This window comes from Eretmochelys imbricata, chromosome 8 (genome assembly GCF_965152235.1).
Source record: "Eretmochelys imbricata isolate rEreImb1 chromosome 8, rEreImb1.hap1, whole genome shotgun sequence".
In the NCBI taxonomy this organism is placed as follows: domain Eukaryota; kingdom Metazoa; phylum Chordata; order Testudines; family Cheloniidae; genus Eretmochelys; species Eretmochelys imbricata.
In genome coordinates, this window is record NC_135579.1 from 79,559,236 (window position 1) to 79,574,341 (window position 15,106).

At 40.9% G+C, this 15,106-nt stretch overlaps 2 protein-coding genes across 4 annotated transcripts in view; both read left to right on the forward strand.

The window, feature by feature from the left end:
* LOC144269583 (vitellogenin-2-like) overlaps positions 1-2,728 on the forward strand; it is a 33,353-nt gene extending 30,625 nt beyond the window's left edge. The window contains exons 30-33 of the mRNA XM_077825364.1: positions 366-463; positions 548-707; positions 1,777-1,938; positions 2,610-2,728. Of these exons, the coding sequence (XP_077681490.1) occupies positions 366-463; positions 548-707; positions 1,777-1,938; positions 2,610-2,728 (539 nt within the window). The remainder of the gene's footprint in view (positions 1-365; positions 464-547; positions 708-1,776; positions 1,939-2,609) is intronic.
* Positions 2,729-3,668: 940 nt separating this feature from the next.
* CTBS (chitobiase) lies at positions 3,669-15,048 on the forward strand. Of its 3 annotated transcripts, XR_013346802.1 has the most exons (8): positions 3,669-4,227; positions 5,552-5,690; positions 6,640-6,848; positions 7,728-7,899; positions 10,111-10,208; positions 11,210-11,403; positions 11,817-11,978; positions 13,190-13,327. XR_013346802.1 is itself a non-coding variant. In XM_077823618.1 (7 exons), the coding sequence occupies exons 1-7, from the start codon at positions 4,078-4,080 to the stop codon at positions 13,373-13,375; spliced, it is 1,116 nt and encodes a 371-aa protein (XP_077679744.1). In that variant the 5' UTR covers positions 3,680-4,077; the 3' UTR covers positions 13,376-15,048. The 3 variants fall into 3 exon arrangements, 2 of the variants coding, with proteins under 2 accessions (XP_077679745.1, XP_077679744.1); XM_077823618.1 differs by lacking the exon at positions 11,210-11,403 and having other exon boundaries at positions 3,680-4,227; positions 13,190-15,048; XM_077823619.1 differs by lacking the exons at positions 11,210-11,403; positions 11,817-11,978 and having other exon boundaries at positions 3,673-4,227; positions 13,190-15,048.
* Positions 15,049-15,106: the final 58 nt, after the last annotated feature.

A 15,106-nucleotide genomic window follows, 5' to 3' on the forward strand; every position in this document is an offset into this window, starting at 1 on the left:
TCGGTGTATATTTTATAAACAGCTATTCTCAAATTGATTTAATATGTAATAATTACTGTGTTATTCCCTGATCCTGCAATCAGATCTCTTGACAAAGACCCCCATTGGACCTGCTTGCAGGATCAGAGCTTAACAAAACAATATTAATTTGGCACCTTTACTTCTTTGGGGTTTTGTACAGGAACTGAGGTACTCATTTGCCAATCTGATTTCAGGATTGAGGTTTTAGAGACTTGTCAATTTAAGAGCCTGATCCAAATGCCATTGAAGTTAACAGGAGACTCTTCCTTAAATGGGAGTTGGATCAGGCTCTAAAAGAGTGACTTTTGCCTTCAAAGAAAGATCAATTTGCTATTATGTTGCAGATGCATACATACTGATCAGCAGTGAGAAGGACGGCTTGTCAGTAAAAGCCCCAGAGTATGGCATAGATAAACTTTATTATGATGGACATACACTTAAGGTACAGTACTTTTTTCTTCACTGTTAGTGTTTTTGTTTTTATAAAATAAACATTTAAATTGATCTTTCCTTTGTTTTCATACAGATTCAAGTTGGTTTCTGGATGGCTGGAAAAACATGTGGTATTTGTGGAAAATATGACGGCGAGAGTAAACAGAAATATCAAATGCCTAGTGGCTATGTGGCTAAAGATGCAGTGAGCTTTGCTCATTCTTGGATTCTCTCAGAAGAGCCCTGTGCTGGAGGTATGAAGATTCTAAAATATATTTGTGCTATTACCATGAGTCACAAGTGAATAGCTTCAAGAACAGCTACAATATTTAGATATATGTGCTATACTGGATCCGAGTTCTAAAGCAGAGGTGGTCAATAGAGTACCTGACAATCTGCTACGAGTGCATGCTTTTCACTATCAATGTGATTGGTGCTCACAGATAAAAGAAAGTAAATTTTCTTGAGATTGGTAGTTTATTGCAAGGTCTTGTGTTGTTGCATTGTTATACCAGGTTAGTGTTTTATCATGCATCTACATGAGGGATGTGTGTGTGCTAAATCATATAAACACAAAAATGACTTTTTGCAATGTAAGTCAGGTAAGGACCAGTAAATGCCTATGAAAAACAGATATTCTTTAAAGGCATTTTATTGGGCATATCTTCATTGCTGATTTGTATTCTGCTACTTTCATGTTTTTATTGTCTATCAAAAATATAAAGTTTCTCTCTCCTAATTACACTAAACTGATTAGGAGCTATAGAGGGACAACATTTTAATGGATAGAGGGTGGGGGCACATGACATCTTGCCATGATGTACAAAAACATATTAGCAGCTACAGTAAGAAGTCAGAATGCCCTCGATGGCCAAAGGCGGTGTGATGTGACATGGAAGAAAAGGAATGTAATTGTGCCCCAAGTTGAGCAGCATGTAGTCCGTCCATGTTGCCAGGAGCAGGTCAGGCATGTGCATCACACTTGCACAAAGGAGCAACCCTACTCTGCAAAGCATAACACCTGCCCTGAGCTGTCTTGGCCTGTTACTGCAGGATGCCTCTTGTTACAGACATGTAGTTGTTATCCCATTGGCATTCTTCAGGGCAGAATTTAGTGCCTGATCCTCCTCCTCCTGAAATCAATGGTAAAACTCCCATCAACTTCAATGGGAGCAAATTTAAAATATTATTTATCACTGATCTAGCTTGTTTAGATCTCTTTGATTTCACTGATTCTTCTATGTAATGCTCAGTTGTAGTTGAGGAAATGTATATGCTTTCTAGAGCTTATGTTTTAAAATCCAATTATTTGACTTCTTGTAGCTTGTAAACTGCAGCACACACTCATCAAAATTGAGAAGCCAGTTGGTTTTGAAAACGTGGCCTCAAAATGCTATTCAGTCGAGCCAGTTTTGCGCTGTGTGAAAGGATGTTCAGCAACTAGAACTGCCCCCGTCTTTGTTGGTTTCCATTGTGTGCCAGCTGGTAAGTCTCAAAACTCCATACCTTTTCAGGAGCTGTATCATGGATGTCTGATTGTTAGACTCTATGAAGACTTAGCATCCCCTGTCCCATCAGCTATGGGAGGAAGTGCATCAGTCCAGGCTACAGCCTCCTTTGACACTGTTATTCATGTTGTTCAAAGAGTTTACCAAGAATCTTCAACACAAAGAAGAGAGGATGTGTTATTTCTAATGTGAAAAAAGCCCCAAATACCCCCAAACCCTAAATTTTGGGAGGAATAAAAAAGCAGTAAAGTCTACTTGCAGAGCAATGTTACTTCAACATGGGTAAGGGTAGGTGAAGCTAGCCTAAATGATTTTTAAAAGTGTATTGTCTTAAAAAAATAAGATTCCAAACAATGATGCTCATTAAAATGACAAGCTTGACCCTGGAGTCTTTCTGCATTCAAAACTCTCATTGAGTTCAGTGGGAGCTGGACCTGCATAAAGACTGGTTCCTACAACTTTTTTTTAGTTTTTTATTGCTTTGGCCTAGGGTTTTGAGATGTTTGCTTTACTCTTCAAGTAATCAAAATGCAGATTTTGAAACTGTATAATCATGGATAATCCATTTGAATTAGCACATTTGAGTCCAGGGAAAGTATACAAATAACTTTCGCATCACTTCCCCTCCCCCCATTTTCTTATTTTCAGACTCCACAACCAGCTTTGATGAAGAGCAGATTAGGTTAGACCAGAAGTCTGAGGATTTGGAGAACACAGTTGATGCTCATACAATGTGTTCCTGTGAACAACTACAGTGTGCAGCATGACGCTACATTTCACAGGGTTAGATACCCCTAATGGCGGGGTTTTTTTTGATATATGTATACTCGTTCTCTGCAATTATGGACACACTACTTTGTTTCAGACAGTGAAGGTAACACTGAATTATTTTATAAAATGATTTCTCAATGTAATATTTTAAAATTTTGAAAACAATTCTGGTTACCCTTAATAAATATTTGTACTTTAAATTAAACAGTTGTTCAGGTTTATTTTTTGACTACACATAATTATTTTGTCACAGAGAAATAAAACGCTTCATTATATTATTGCGCTATGCAGCAACCTTCAGCCGTCATGTAAAGCTACACTTTTAAAAGTTGCCTCCAGGGCCCAATCCTGCAACTGGCACTGTGCAGGAACCTACTCATGCAGTGCCAATCGCAGGACTGGAGCCTATTTTGTGTGTCCCAGTTTTAGGATAATCAATTTTACACACCCCAAGGCTTCATTTTCATCAGTGCTAAGCACATGCAGTTCCTATGGGCTTACATTTGTGTTACATATTTTCAGTGCCTGTAAAAAGCAGGTCTGGACCTCTTGGGTACCAATAACTGAGGTAGCCAAAGTCCAAGGCTATGTTAGAGTAAATGCTCCGTGGGGCCTGATTCCCCCTGGCATACCTCCAGCTCCAGTATTGCCAGGCATCAAGGAGGGGGGCAGCAGGGAGCGGGCGACAGTTGAGAGCCCGTCCAGGGGTGGCCCTCTCGCCTACTTTCTCTGGAGCCTTTTGCCAAACTACTTGCTCCCTTTGCCTCAGTTTCTCCAGCTGTTAAAAGGGGGCGGGGGAAATAACGGGCCACACTCTGGCAGAGGCACAAGGGCCTCCAGGCTCCCACCTCTAGCGCCGCTCACTGGGCCGGCGGGGGCCTGGCGAGCGGCACGTGGTCCGCAGGAGGGCGGGGCTCGCTGTCGGTCACTGACGGGCTGGCCCTGAGTCTCCAGGCCCCGGGCGGTATTTACACGCCCTGCCGCCCCGCTCCGGGCCGGGCTGTGCTGAGCGCTAGGGGGCGGGGAGCCTGGCTTCCCCCACAACCCGCCCCCGCCCCCAGCGCGCTTCCAGCCGAAGCCCGGACTCCGGCTGCCTCCCCTCCCAAGCAGCCCTGGAGCTGCCGGTGTCGCCCCGTCTCGTCAGCCCGAGTCCCCGGCGGGCGGCGCCGGGTTGCCTGGGACCCCTGGCGCTGCTGGGGGCGTGGCCAGCAGCGAGAGCCGGAGGATTGGCCCGCTCCCGTTCCCGTAGCTGGAGTCGAGGCGGAAGCGCGGCTCCCAGCTGAGACCCGGCAGCGGCTGCCGCGTGCCCGGATCAGGGAAGGGTGACGTAGCGAGAGTGCTCAGCATGAGGCGACTGTTGCAGGCCGGCGCGTGCACGTCCCGCGGCTGCCCTGTTCTCCTTCTCGCGCTCCTGCGCCTGGGCTGGAGCAGCGGCGCGTGCCCCTGCCGCGAGCCCGCGCTCTGTCGCCCCATCGCCGGCGCCCGGGAGTTCGAGGTATCCCGTCACCGAGCGCCGCAAGGGGCTCTGGGATTGGGAACGGGGCTGCCGGTCTCGAGGCCCTGCGGCCTCCCCCCAGAGGGCCTCGCGTCCGGTCCGCGCTGCGCGCCTCAGCCTCCTCAGCTCACCGGTGCGGCCCTTCTCGCCTCCCACCCTGGCGCCTGCCGATCCCGGGCCACAGTGCAGTGGCCTGGCCCTGGCTGGGGCCTACAGCCGCTCTACGGGCTGCCCCGTGCCACCCCCGATGCATGGGCCTGGCGGGCGGCGTCGTGCCGTCCTTGCCGCCCCATTCCCTGGCGGAGAGTCTCGGATTCGCTCCGGGTCCCCCCCAGCCCCACCGCCGGACCCCTCCCACGCGGGCTGCTTGCGAGCCCTCAGCACCGCGGCGTGTCGCGGGGCTGGGAGGGGCTCCTGAGCACCGTCCGCCTGCCCCAGCCAGCTGCCGCAATGGCTCGTCAGGGCTTGGAGACATGGGCGGGCTGGCGCCTTCGAAGCAAAGTCCCGCTGGCCGCAGCTCTTCCAGGGCATTTGACTGCCCTTTTAAGGGGTCGGTTATGGCCGGGGACTCTGTGTACCACCCTGGCAGTGCCAGCGAGCTGAAAAGTTGAGGCTAAAGTACATATGAATTGTGACTCCTCTTAGGGCAGAAGCTAGAGTTGGGGAGTGAGCTATTTTGTTGTCTTTATTACTCAGGTGTTCATGGCTAATCGGTTGCTTCTCTTTTTTGGGCTCTGATGTATCTTTCTGGTCATTACAACTTTACATATGAAACTTTGAAAATTGATTAGAGTAGACCCTCAAATGTTGGTCTACTGTTAAATTACGGGGATGATTTATTCAACCTCTTACAAAATCCAGCCCATTAAATCAAAACAGTCTTGTTTTTAATAGAATAAAATGAGTTGTAATCCACGACGACCTTCCTGAAGTTTTAAATGAGTCTAAATTAGTTCATTAGCAAACTGTTTAAATGAATCTAATCAGTTAGGGTAGGCTTATTTGATCTGGCAGCTTCTGTTTGACAAAAAATGTATAAACTGGGTCAGCATGAATTACTGGGAAATGATGTTGAATCCTGTCAAAGCTCCTGCCAGTTTGTTTGCGTTTTGAGACCAGTCAGCTATTGAATTTGGCAGGCACTAGATCTGTAAAGGACAAGCTGGCTTTCAAGAAGCATGAATAATTTAACTTTTTACTCTACCTAGAATGTATTTGGGATGCAAGGGAAAGGAATGACGCAGCTCTAATTTAAATTAAACTGTCATGAGAGTTCGACATTTGGTGTGCTTCCAGTTGCTTACCTTTTGTTCTGCTTTTGCAGGTCTTTGTGTTTGATGTTGGAAGAAAATCTTGGAAGTTCTATGATTGGTCACAGATTACAACTGTGGCAGCTTTTGGAAAGTATGACCCTGAGCTATTGTGTTATGCTCATTCTAAAGGAGCCAGGGTAGTACTAAAAGGTTGGTTACAGTTATGGAAATGTGGGCATTTATGTATTAAATTTATAAGGGAATAATATACCCCCTTTTGCATAGGGCCATAATACACTACCACCCAGAATTTTTAAAAAAAGTATAAAACAGGCAAAACTCCAATTCTTTCTGCCCCAATAGTAACAAAACTACTTCAGTGTCAGCAAAATAAAGGATCTACTGGGAAAGAGACCAGTAGAAGTCACATGGGAATGGAGAGGAAGAAATGGGAAGAGGAAAAGCATAGGCAGGACCTGTGCCAGGTCTCTGCTCCATGTGTTCGTATAATACTTAAAAATCAAATGTTGAATTAAAGAGCTATAATCAATCTTAAAGGTTCTTGGACAAGAATAGCCCCAAATATATACTAGGAGGAAGGAGTGTGTAAAGTATTAAATGTTTAAAAAAAAAAAAAAGTGTAATACCTATGAGGCTGAAAATGCTGTTCATATTTGGGGTTTATTTTATATATGAAATCCTTCATTTGTGGCCACACTTACAGGTTGTACACAGAGTTTTGGACTTCTCATTACAAAAAAGACAGAAAAAAGCAACAAAGATATGGGAAGAAGGAGGGATCGCTTAAAAGGAAAGGTTAAAAGAAACAAGAAGAGTGTGTCACTATGTCTGGAAGTATCAGAAAGGTGTCAGCTTTGAGGAAGGGAGAGCAATTGTTCACAGTGGCTAAAGAAGGAATAACCAGAAGTAGCGGGATGAAACTACAAAGAAAAATTCAGGAATAATCTCACAGCATAGTATGATCTCCCAAGGAAACTGTACCAAAAAAATACCAAAGTACCCCACACTTGAATTGGTCTCCACTATACGGTCCACATAGAGCATGGAAATGAAGTATATGGCAGAATAGGATTACCCCCCAGCCCCAATATCTACCATTATTCAAATAAGTGGTAATTTATTAAGATTTCTTGTTTAGGAGATGTACCTGTGAAGGAAATTATTGACTCTGCTAACAGAACAGCCTGGATAGCTCAACAGGTGGACCTGGCCAAAAAGCAGTATATGGATGGAATTAATATAGACATAGAGCAAGAAGTTCGTGAGATGTCACCTGAATACTATGCATTAACGGCTCTGGTTAAAGAAACTACTGATGCTTTTCATAGAGAAATTCCAGGATCACAGGTGAAAACAAAATTTATTTTATAAAATGATAGATTTTAAATCTGTGATGTCCTCGCAATTTATTCCATAATGTAAAGAGCACTTGTCTGTAAAATTCTGTGCAAGCCACTGGCACTGTTTCCCAAGTGTACATTGTATTATATATATTATTATGGTCATATATAAGCTCCTTATTGAGCTAGGTGCTGTACAAACAGAACAAAAATGGCTGTATTCTTTTTCTCTGAAGGCTAATTGAAAATGCATCCTTTAAGGAACTCAAATATTAAAATAGAAGCAATTTTGCTGGGATTGACAGTATTTTCATTATAGACCTTTTTGGTGTATTGGCTGCCAGAGGTAAATCACTTTTATGTTGTTGTTGGTATGACTTAATGAAACTTTGAAAATACTGATAATTTCAGCATGATGTGAGGAAAAACTTGATAAATCTTTAGCAGGATTTAACAGGCAAAGGAATCAAAGATGTTAAAGATTTCCTTTGAAAAGATTTATCTTTATCCTTTGCCTGTTCTCTGTCATGTTCTTAAATAGATTATCATTGGTCATAGTTTGTAATTCTATTTTTGTGTGTGTGTATTAAATTACACACACACAGAAGACTTTGCAGACATATTTTTAAAAAAGGTGAATCAGATTTTGGGCCCACTAGTCTTGACTGTGCTCCTTTTATGCATATTAATTTTATAGTTGTAAAGGCAGATTTGCTCTGAAAACTCAGAAATATTACAGTTCCTCTTACAATCCATGGGTATCGAACAGCGCAGCATTTTGAAAACATCCCACTAAAGTTTACATAGAGCTCTGCTTTACAAAACAGCAAAGCAATAAAATATATGAATTCCACACTAGATTTAAAGTTGTGGTTTTGTCTGTCAGGTCACCTTTGATGTGGCTTGGTCTCCAGCATGCATAGACAAAAGATGCTACAACTACAGTGGGATTGCAGATGCCTGTGATTTCTTGTTCGTGATGTCTTATGATGAGCAGAGTCAGGTCTGGACAGGATGTATTGCAAGAGCCAATGCTCCCTACAGTCAGACCTTAGATGGTAAGAATCAGTCAATAATGTTAGCAGCTGGCACATTTCTCTTTTAAAATGCATTATTGGAAGGGAACACCTTTTTCCTAAAATATATTAAATGCCTTTTGATTGCATTATTTGTTTTCTTGAAGCCTTTGATATTACTAAAATCTACTAAGAGAACTGTTTTCACATTGAGGGAATAGGTACCTCAGATTTTTGTGGCACCATGGATGGACATAGAGCAGTCATGTGCTATTTGACACCTGAATTATATATGTCACCCTCAGTGGGATTCAGGTACACCCATGGGCAAGAGTTGGATTAGGGCATAGGCACAAATGGCACCTACCTAAGGCTGCACCTGCACCCATTTAACTTCTTTCTTGACTGAAAATGATTTAAATGTGCAGGGTTCCACATCAGCTTAATGGCTCATACAGTTTGTCACCCTACAACTGCTCAGGTTGTCAGCTACTGAAACATCTTGAACTGCTTTATTCTGCTGTTAAACTTTATCTTTCCTTTCTGTGCATCATGTAGAACTTTCTTGTATTTAGAATTCATATTTCAATAATGTTGGCAGCTTTCTGCATATACTGAAACGCCCTTTGTTTTTCCTCGCTGGCCAGGGTATCATATGAAAGCATGGCTGTGAAAGCTAATTGGTGCACTTCCCTGGAGCTTCCTAATGTCTTGCAGATAGTTGATACTTGAGTCTTTTTAGTACTTAATTTTATATGATTTTAGACATTTCTTTATTAATAAATTAATCATATGGTAGATCAAACAGTAAAAGGATGTTATACCAAAGGAATTACATTGGAAAGAGGGTCTTAGATGTAGTTATCTGCCTTGATAACCTTTGCTTCATTAGTGTTGAGAAATCTGCTCTAGGTATAGATTATAAGGCTGGAAGGGATCATTATGACCTCCTGTATCACACAGGCCATATAACTTCCCCAGAGTAATGACTGGAACGTATCTTTAAGAAAAACATCCAGTCTTAATTTTAAAATTATCAGCAATGGAGACCCTTGGTAAATTGTTCCAGTGGTTAATTATTCTTGCTGTTTAAAAAATAAAAATAAAAAAATTATGCCTTATTTCTAGTCTGAATTTGTCTTGCTTCAACTTTAAGCCATTGGATCGTGTTATACCTTTCTCTGCTAGTTTGAAGAATCTATTATCAAATATTTGTTCCCCATGTAGATACTTACGGACCATTGTGAAGTCACCACTTAACCTTCTCTTCGGAGTTCAGTCTATCACTATAAGTTTATCACTATTTTTTTCTAATCTTTTAATCATTCTCATGGCTCTTCTCTGAACCCTCTGCAATTTATCAATATCTTTCTTCAGTTGTGGGCACCAGAATTGGACATAGTATTCCAGCAGCCGTCACATGATTGCCAAATATAGAGGTAAAATAGCCTTTCTATTTCTACTTGAGATTCTCCTTTTTATGCATCTCAGGATCACATTAGCTCTTTTGGTCACAGCGTCACATTAGGAGCTCATATTGAGCTGATTATCCACCATGACCCCCAAATCTTTTTCAAAGTCACTGCCTTCCGGAATGGAGTCCCCTGTCCTGTAAGTGTGGCCTGCATTGTTAGTTCCTAGATGTATACATTTACATTTATCTGTATTAACACACACCGTTTGCTTGTGCATAGTTTACCAAACGTTTCAGATTGCTCTGAATCAGTGATCTGTCCTCCTTCATTACTGTTTCCCTTAATTTTTGTGTCATCTGTAAACTTTATCATTCATGATGGTATGTTTTCTTCCAGGTCATTGGTAAAAATGGTAAACAGTTATGTTCTTAGTGTAGGGCTAAGAAACAATCCCTGCAGAACCCCACTGGAGACAGACCAACTCCAAAGCGATTTCCCATGTGTAGTTACACATTTTTAATACCTATCAGTTAGCAAGTTTTTAATCCATTTAATGTGTGCCATGTTAATTTTATATCATTCTGGGTGTTTTATCAAAATGTGGTATGTATCAAGTGACACACCTTACCGAAGTCTTATGACAACACTGTTATCTTTTATCAACCAAACTAGTAATCTCATCAAAAAAGATATCAAGTTTGTTTGACAGGGTCTGTTTTCCATAAACCCTTATGGATTTGCATTAACTTCATTACCTTATATTACATTGGCAAGTTAGTAAATATATACAGCAGAAAAAAGAAGCATGCATGTAAATTCATATTTTCTTTTAAATTAGGATATGATGACTACATTAACATGAGCATTGAGCCAAAGAAGCTTGTGATGGGTGTTCCCTGGTATGGCTATGATTATAGATGTCTGGATTTGTCTAAGGTAAGATTAAGGCAGTTCTATCATAGCTGTGTTTTTGATATTTTTTTTTTCTATGATATGCTATATAATTTTTGGTAGGGGTTTTTTTTATTTATTTTTTGTTTTTTGTTTTTTTTTTTACAGTTAGGAAGTGCAAAAACTGTGTGGTCTCTAAGATAAGAGCACAGGACAGGGACTTAAGATATCAGTGTTCTAGTTGGTTCTGCCAATAACTTACTGTGTGATGCCTGGCAAGTCATTCTACCTCTGTGCCTCCCTTTCCTCCTCTGTAAAATTAAGATGATGATACTTGGATACCCAAAAGTGCTTTGAAATCTTTGGATGAAAAGAGCTATATAAGTGTGTAGCTCCCTCTTGTGGGGCAGCCTGATCCCTTCTGAAGGTAGTGGAGCCTCTTATCCCTCTACAGGGATTTGGTGACCCCCTTTAGGACCAATGGTCACTGAGTTCTTAGTGCTTGGTGCCTCCATCCTGTGTCCAGGTGCGCAAATCCGTAATCAACCCTGTGACCTCTAGGATATTATAATTTATGGGTACAATAAATCAAGGAATTACATAAATAGCATTTAATTCCTGAAAAGGATAGCGGTAAATTAAAAGGAAGGAAGACAACAGGAAAAGGAATCAAAGATGTTAAATAAATAAGCTCCTTACCCCCCAAATTCTGCAAATAAAAGCCCACAAACTAAATTGATATGACAATTCCCTCTTCCCCCGCCACCACCAGTGCTCCTTAGAGGCCTTATCTTGGGGGTGGAGGGACTGGAGTTTGATGTGGATGGCTGGTATCCATTCCTGGGAAACTGATAGTCCTGCCTTTCAGTTGAATGGAGTCCCTGGTGGCCTTGAGCCCTGACTGTTGTGTTCTGCTGGCTTTCAGTGCTCACTGGTGCAGCAGAATCTTGGGATTGGTCTCTCTGTTGTTGGAGCTAGGGGCTCCAGGTCAGTCTCAGGCCCTCTGATAGGGAGAGTCAAAATAGCCATCTCCCCTTCTACTGCAGAGAGACGCTCTCTTGAGGCTGCTTCTCTTCCAACATGACTTCCTGAAATCAGCTCTCCCTCCTCACATGGTCCCTGCCATGCTCAGTCATGTGGTCCAGGCATATGAAGGCTCTCTGGGACCTGCAGTTGATTGTCCAGGCATGTCAGTCAGGTTCCTGGGCCAGCCCCTACAGACACTGGGGCTCAAGCATAGGTGAGTCAAGCACTCTCAGTTGAAGATCCAGTCTGTGCCTCTGCTCCTCTTTCTCTGAAGCCCCCAAATTAGCAAGGGGGCTACAAGTACAAAATATTATTGAGGAGTTTTGTTATGTATTTATTTAATTAATTATTTTATTTTTATTAGACAAATAATATAAAGTGAATATTAGTGTTTCCTACAGTAGACCAGTATGAGGAGCTGGAAGTTACTCATTTCAGTTAAATGAAATTGAACTTCAGTTGAACTTCTTTCTCTAACATTTTATTGAAACAGATAGTAATCCATATCTGGTGTGAATATTTAGTTATTTTTGGCAGGTGCCTCTTTCTGACTTTCTTCCAGGCTTATCCCTTCTGAAGGGTTTAATAAATCCAAGAAACATGAACCAGAACTCCCTGTTTTTTCAGGATCATGTTTGTTCCCTCCCAAATATTCCTTTCCGAGGGGCTCCATGCAGTGATGCTGCAGGGCGTCAGGTCACCTATGGAACAATAATGAAGCAGGTGAATAGTTCTATTTCTGGGAGCCTGTGGGATGAGGAGCAGAAGGCTCCATATTATGAATATAAGGTAAGCAGTTTCCTAGACAAACATTTGAGCTGTGGACTAAATGTACATGAACCTTAGTTCTCATAAAAGCTAGATTCTCAGGTGTGATCTGTCCACTTTGGATGCTTATGTGTTGCAGAGTGGATGGATTCCAGCTTAACTTGTGCAGGGGAACTCTCCATTGGCATAATGCTGGCAAAAGTGGCAGAGCTGGCTCCTGCATTAGCCTCCCACCTCTTCATTGAGAGGGAGGATGCATATGATGCCAGGAAGGGGGTTTGGTAGAACAGAGTTCCACTATGCCCATCCTCCCTTGTCATAAGGCCCCTAAGGAACCTTATACCAGTGATGTAAGTTAAAACAGGATCCCAGCCACTCTTAATTGCGGCTGGTGCTGGGTGGCACAAGATCAGGGAGCTGCAACTGTCTCCCTTTGACGTCCCCTCTTCACTGTGTCCAAACTCCATCTGGATGCAGTGGAAGACTGAGCCCATATATTATTGGTGTGCACTTATAAAGCTGTAAATATTTCTTATGGTTCCGTTGGTGATGGATTGTCAGTTACCTGGTATTAAATTTTGTATAACTTTAGTGCACTGATGACTGACTAAAAGCTCTTAAAAGTCATCACCAGCTGAAAGCAATATAATTTTTATTTAGCAAAATTCCATAACTTTCTCTAAACCTATGTTTATTGCTAGGAACAAAAACATATACTCTGTGACTGAATTTCATTTACTAGATTAGACTGCACGATTGAAATCCTAGCCCAAGCCTTTGATATTATCAGCTTTTTAAATTAAATTTATCAATAAAATACACACAGATCTAGTCATCTCATTTAACCAAAATTAATACAAACATCTTTGTAACTCATTTGTGGTTGCTTGTCTGGAGATCAGAGAAAAATACTAGTAAGAAAGCAGAGATGTTTATTGGTCTGTGCATTGTAGAAGAAAGATAGCTGGAGTTGTGGGTTTTTTTGTTTTGTTTTTGTTTTAAACCACACACACACACATCCTTTTAAGTAGCTTCTTTGCACTTTTGGAAAGGGAATTTTAGATTGTCTTGTTTGTAGAGCTTTTAAATGTAAGTCTGGAAAAGCACTGTACACATTTTATTCATCTGAGTTTTTACTTCATTTATAATTATAGTTTTGATTCATTGCATTTGACCTCTTTGTATACAGTGTTAATATATGCTAACACAAATGTCCGATGAACTTTTTATAGGACTCTCTTGGTCATTTTCATCAAGTATGGTACGATAATCCGCAGAGCATTTCCCTGAAGGCAGCGTTTGCAAAGAAACGTGGTTTAAGGGGTATTGGCATGTGGAATGGAAATTGTCTTGACTACTCCAGAAGTTCTGTAGCAGAGCAGCAGACTGAAGCAATGTGGCGAGCCTTGAGACAATAGCAACTATGTAAGATAGTGAACACTACCTCTGGATTTAGAATATAGAAAATTAATTGGTAGTTGTTATGGCTAATATACTGTCTTATGCCTTCTTGCAAGCATGCACTGGTTACAAGCAAAACTTCATCTTGTCAGTCTGTGCTTTATACCTTAACATTGCATTAACACTGTTTTAACAGGTTCTGGTTATTCTCATTTTCACAACTTTCATAACTGCATCAGACCTTGAACTTGACACTCATAATATATATTAACAACATATGTACGTTGAACCATTTAAAAGAGAGCATATGAGAATGAGGTGCTCTGCTCAACACAAATGCTTTAACATAACCAATTACTGTTCTTTATTCTGTAAAGGTTGAGAAGGTTTTAATTATTCTGTAAAGGTTGTGAAGGTTTTAATTATTTGTAGCATTTAGCTTTGTTGCCAGTGAAACTGAAGAATTAAATATTCTTTTTATGTTTACATAACATTGTGAGGTTTTTTTTACAACTTCAAAAGCCAGAAAACCTTGGGCTTCAAAGAAAGCCCATTTTTCTCAAAGCAACATTCTAAAGTGTATATGATGATAAGCATTTCTTATGACTTGTCTGAACACATTGATTTCATAATTAGCATTTTTGGAAGTGTCTACATTTTTGAACTAGATAATTGTAGTCACCATACTGCTGTAATTTCTGATGCTAGTGTAAAGTCTACATGGTGCTTTTAATTCAAAATCAGAGGAATGGATGATGTTCTCTAAGTATTTAGAGGTTTATTCGCCTCATCCTTCATGTCAGTAACTGGTACTACTAGTTATGGGAAACATATGCGCACACATTGGCTAGTTTAACACTCTTTTTGCAGAAAAGGTGCCCAGCTACACATTGGAATCTGTTTTGGGCACAGTATTTATTAGTGCTAGTGCTTCATTTGTGCTATATTGTGGTTTGATCTTGTCTGTGTGGATAAATCGTGTTTGTGTTCAAGTTAAAGGGGTTGTATGGATAAAAGTGAGGTTAGAATTTGGCTATAACATGGTACCCTGAAACAAATCTGTCTTTAGGTCAATTTTATGTAGATCTTGCAGAGAGAACAATCCTGTATCAGTAGAGAAATGGATTGGATAATCTAATAGATGTTTTCGTCTTTAAATGCTGTGATTCCTGACAACTAAGAGGATAGATTCCTTGATCTAGCATGGTGTTTTTCACATTTCTTTACACAAAACTCAGGCTGAATAAAAGGACCCTATATTCATTTCTAGTTGCTTATAAAATGTGAAAATATTCAGAATGAGAATCTCAGGTTAGTCCTAATATTTTCTCATGATGATTCATTGTGCCAGGGGAATTTTGAATGAAATATTAAGATGTTTGCAAACATTTATAGAGAGCGAGTGTGCGTGTGTGCTCACGTGCATATTTCAGTGAAGTTTTGTTAAAATGGAAAGGAAATACTAAGGCTGAGGCAAAAGAACAATTCATGGCACTTTCATCTTCCTAGAAGCAAAATACAATGTTTGTTTTTTAATGTTTCAAGGATTATTTCATAAATAAATGATCTACTAAACTGTGTTTGAGAGATTTTCTGTATATAACATTTTAAAAGTGAGGTGTAATCCAAATCTTCTGAGTCTGTGGTTTGTCTTTGAACATACTGCAATGAAAGAAGAAAGAAAACTGTTTTCTAGTCCTGCTGTGTATTTGTTACAAAGATAGGCCCATATCCTGTGGACACTTACG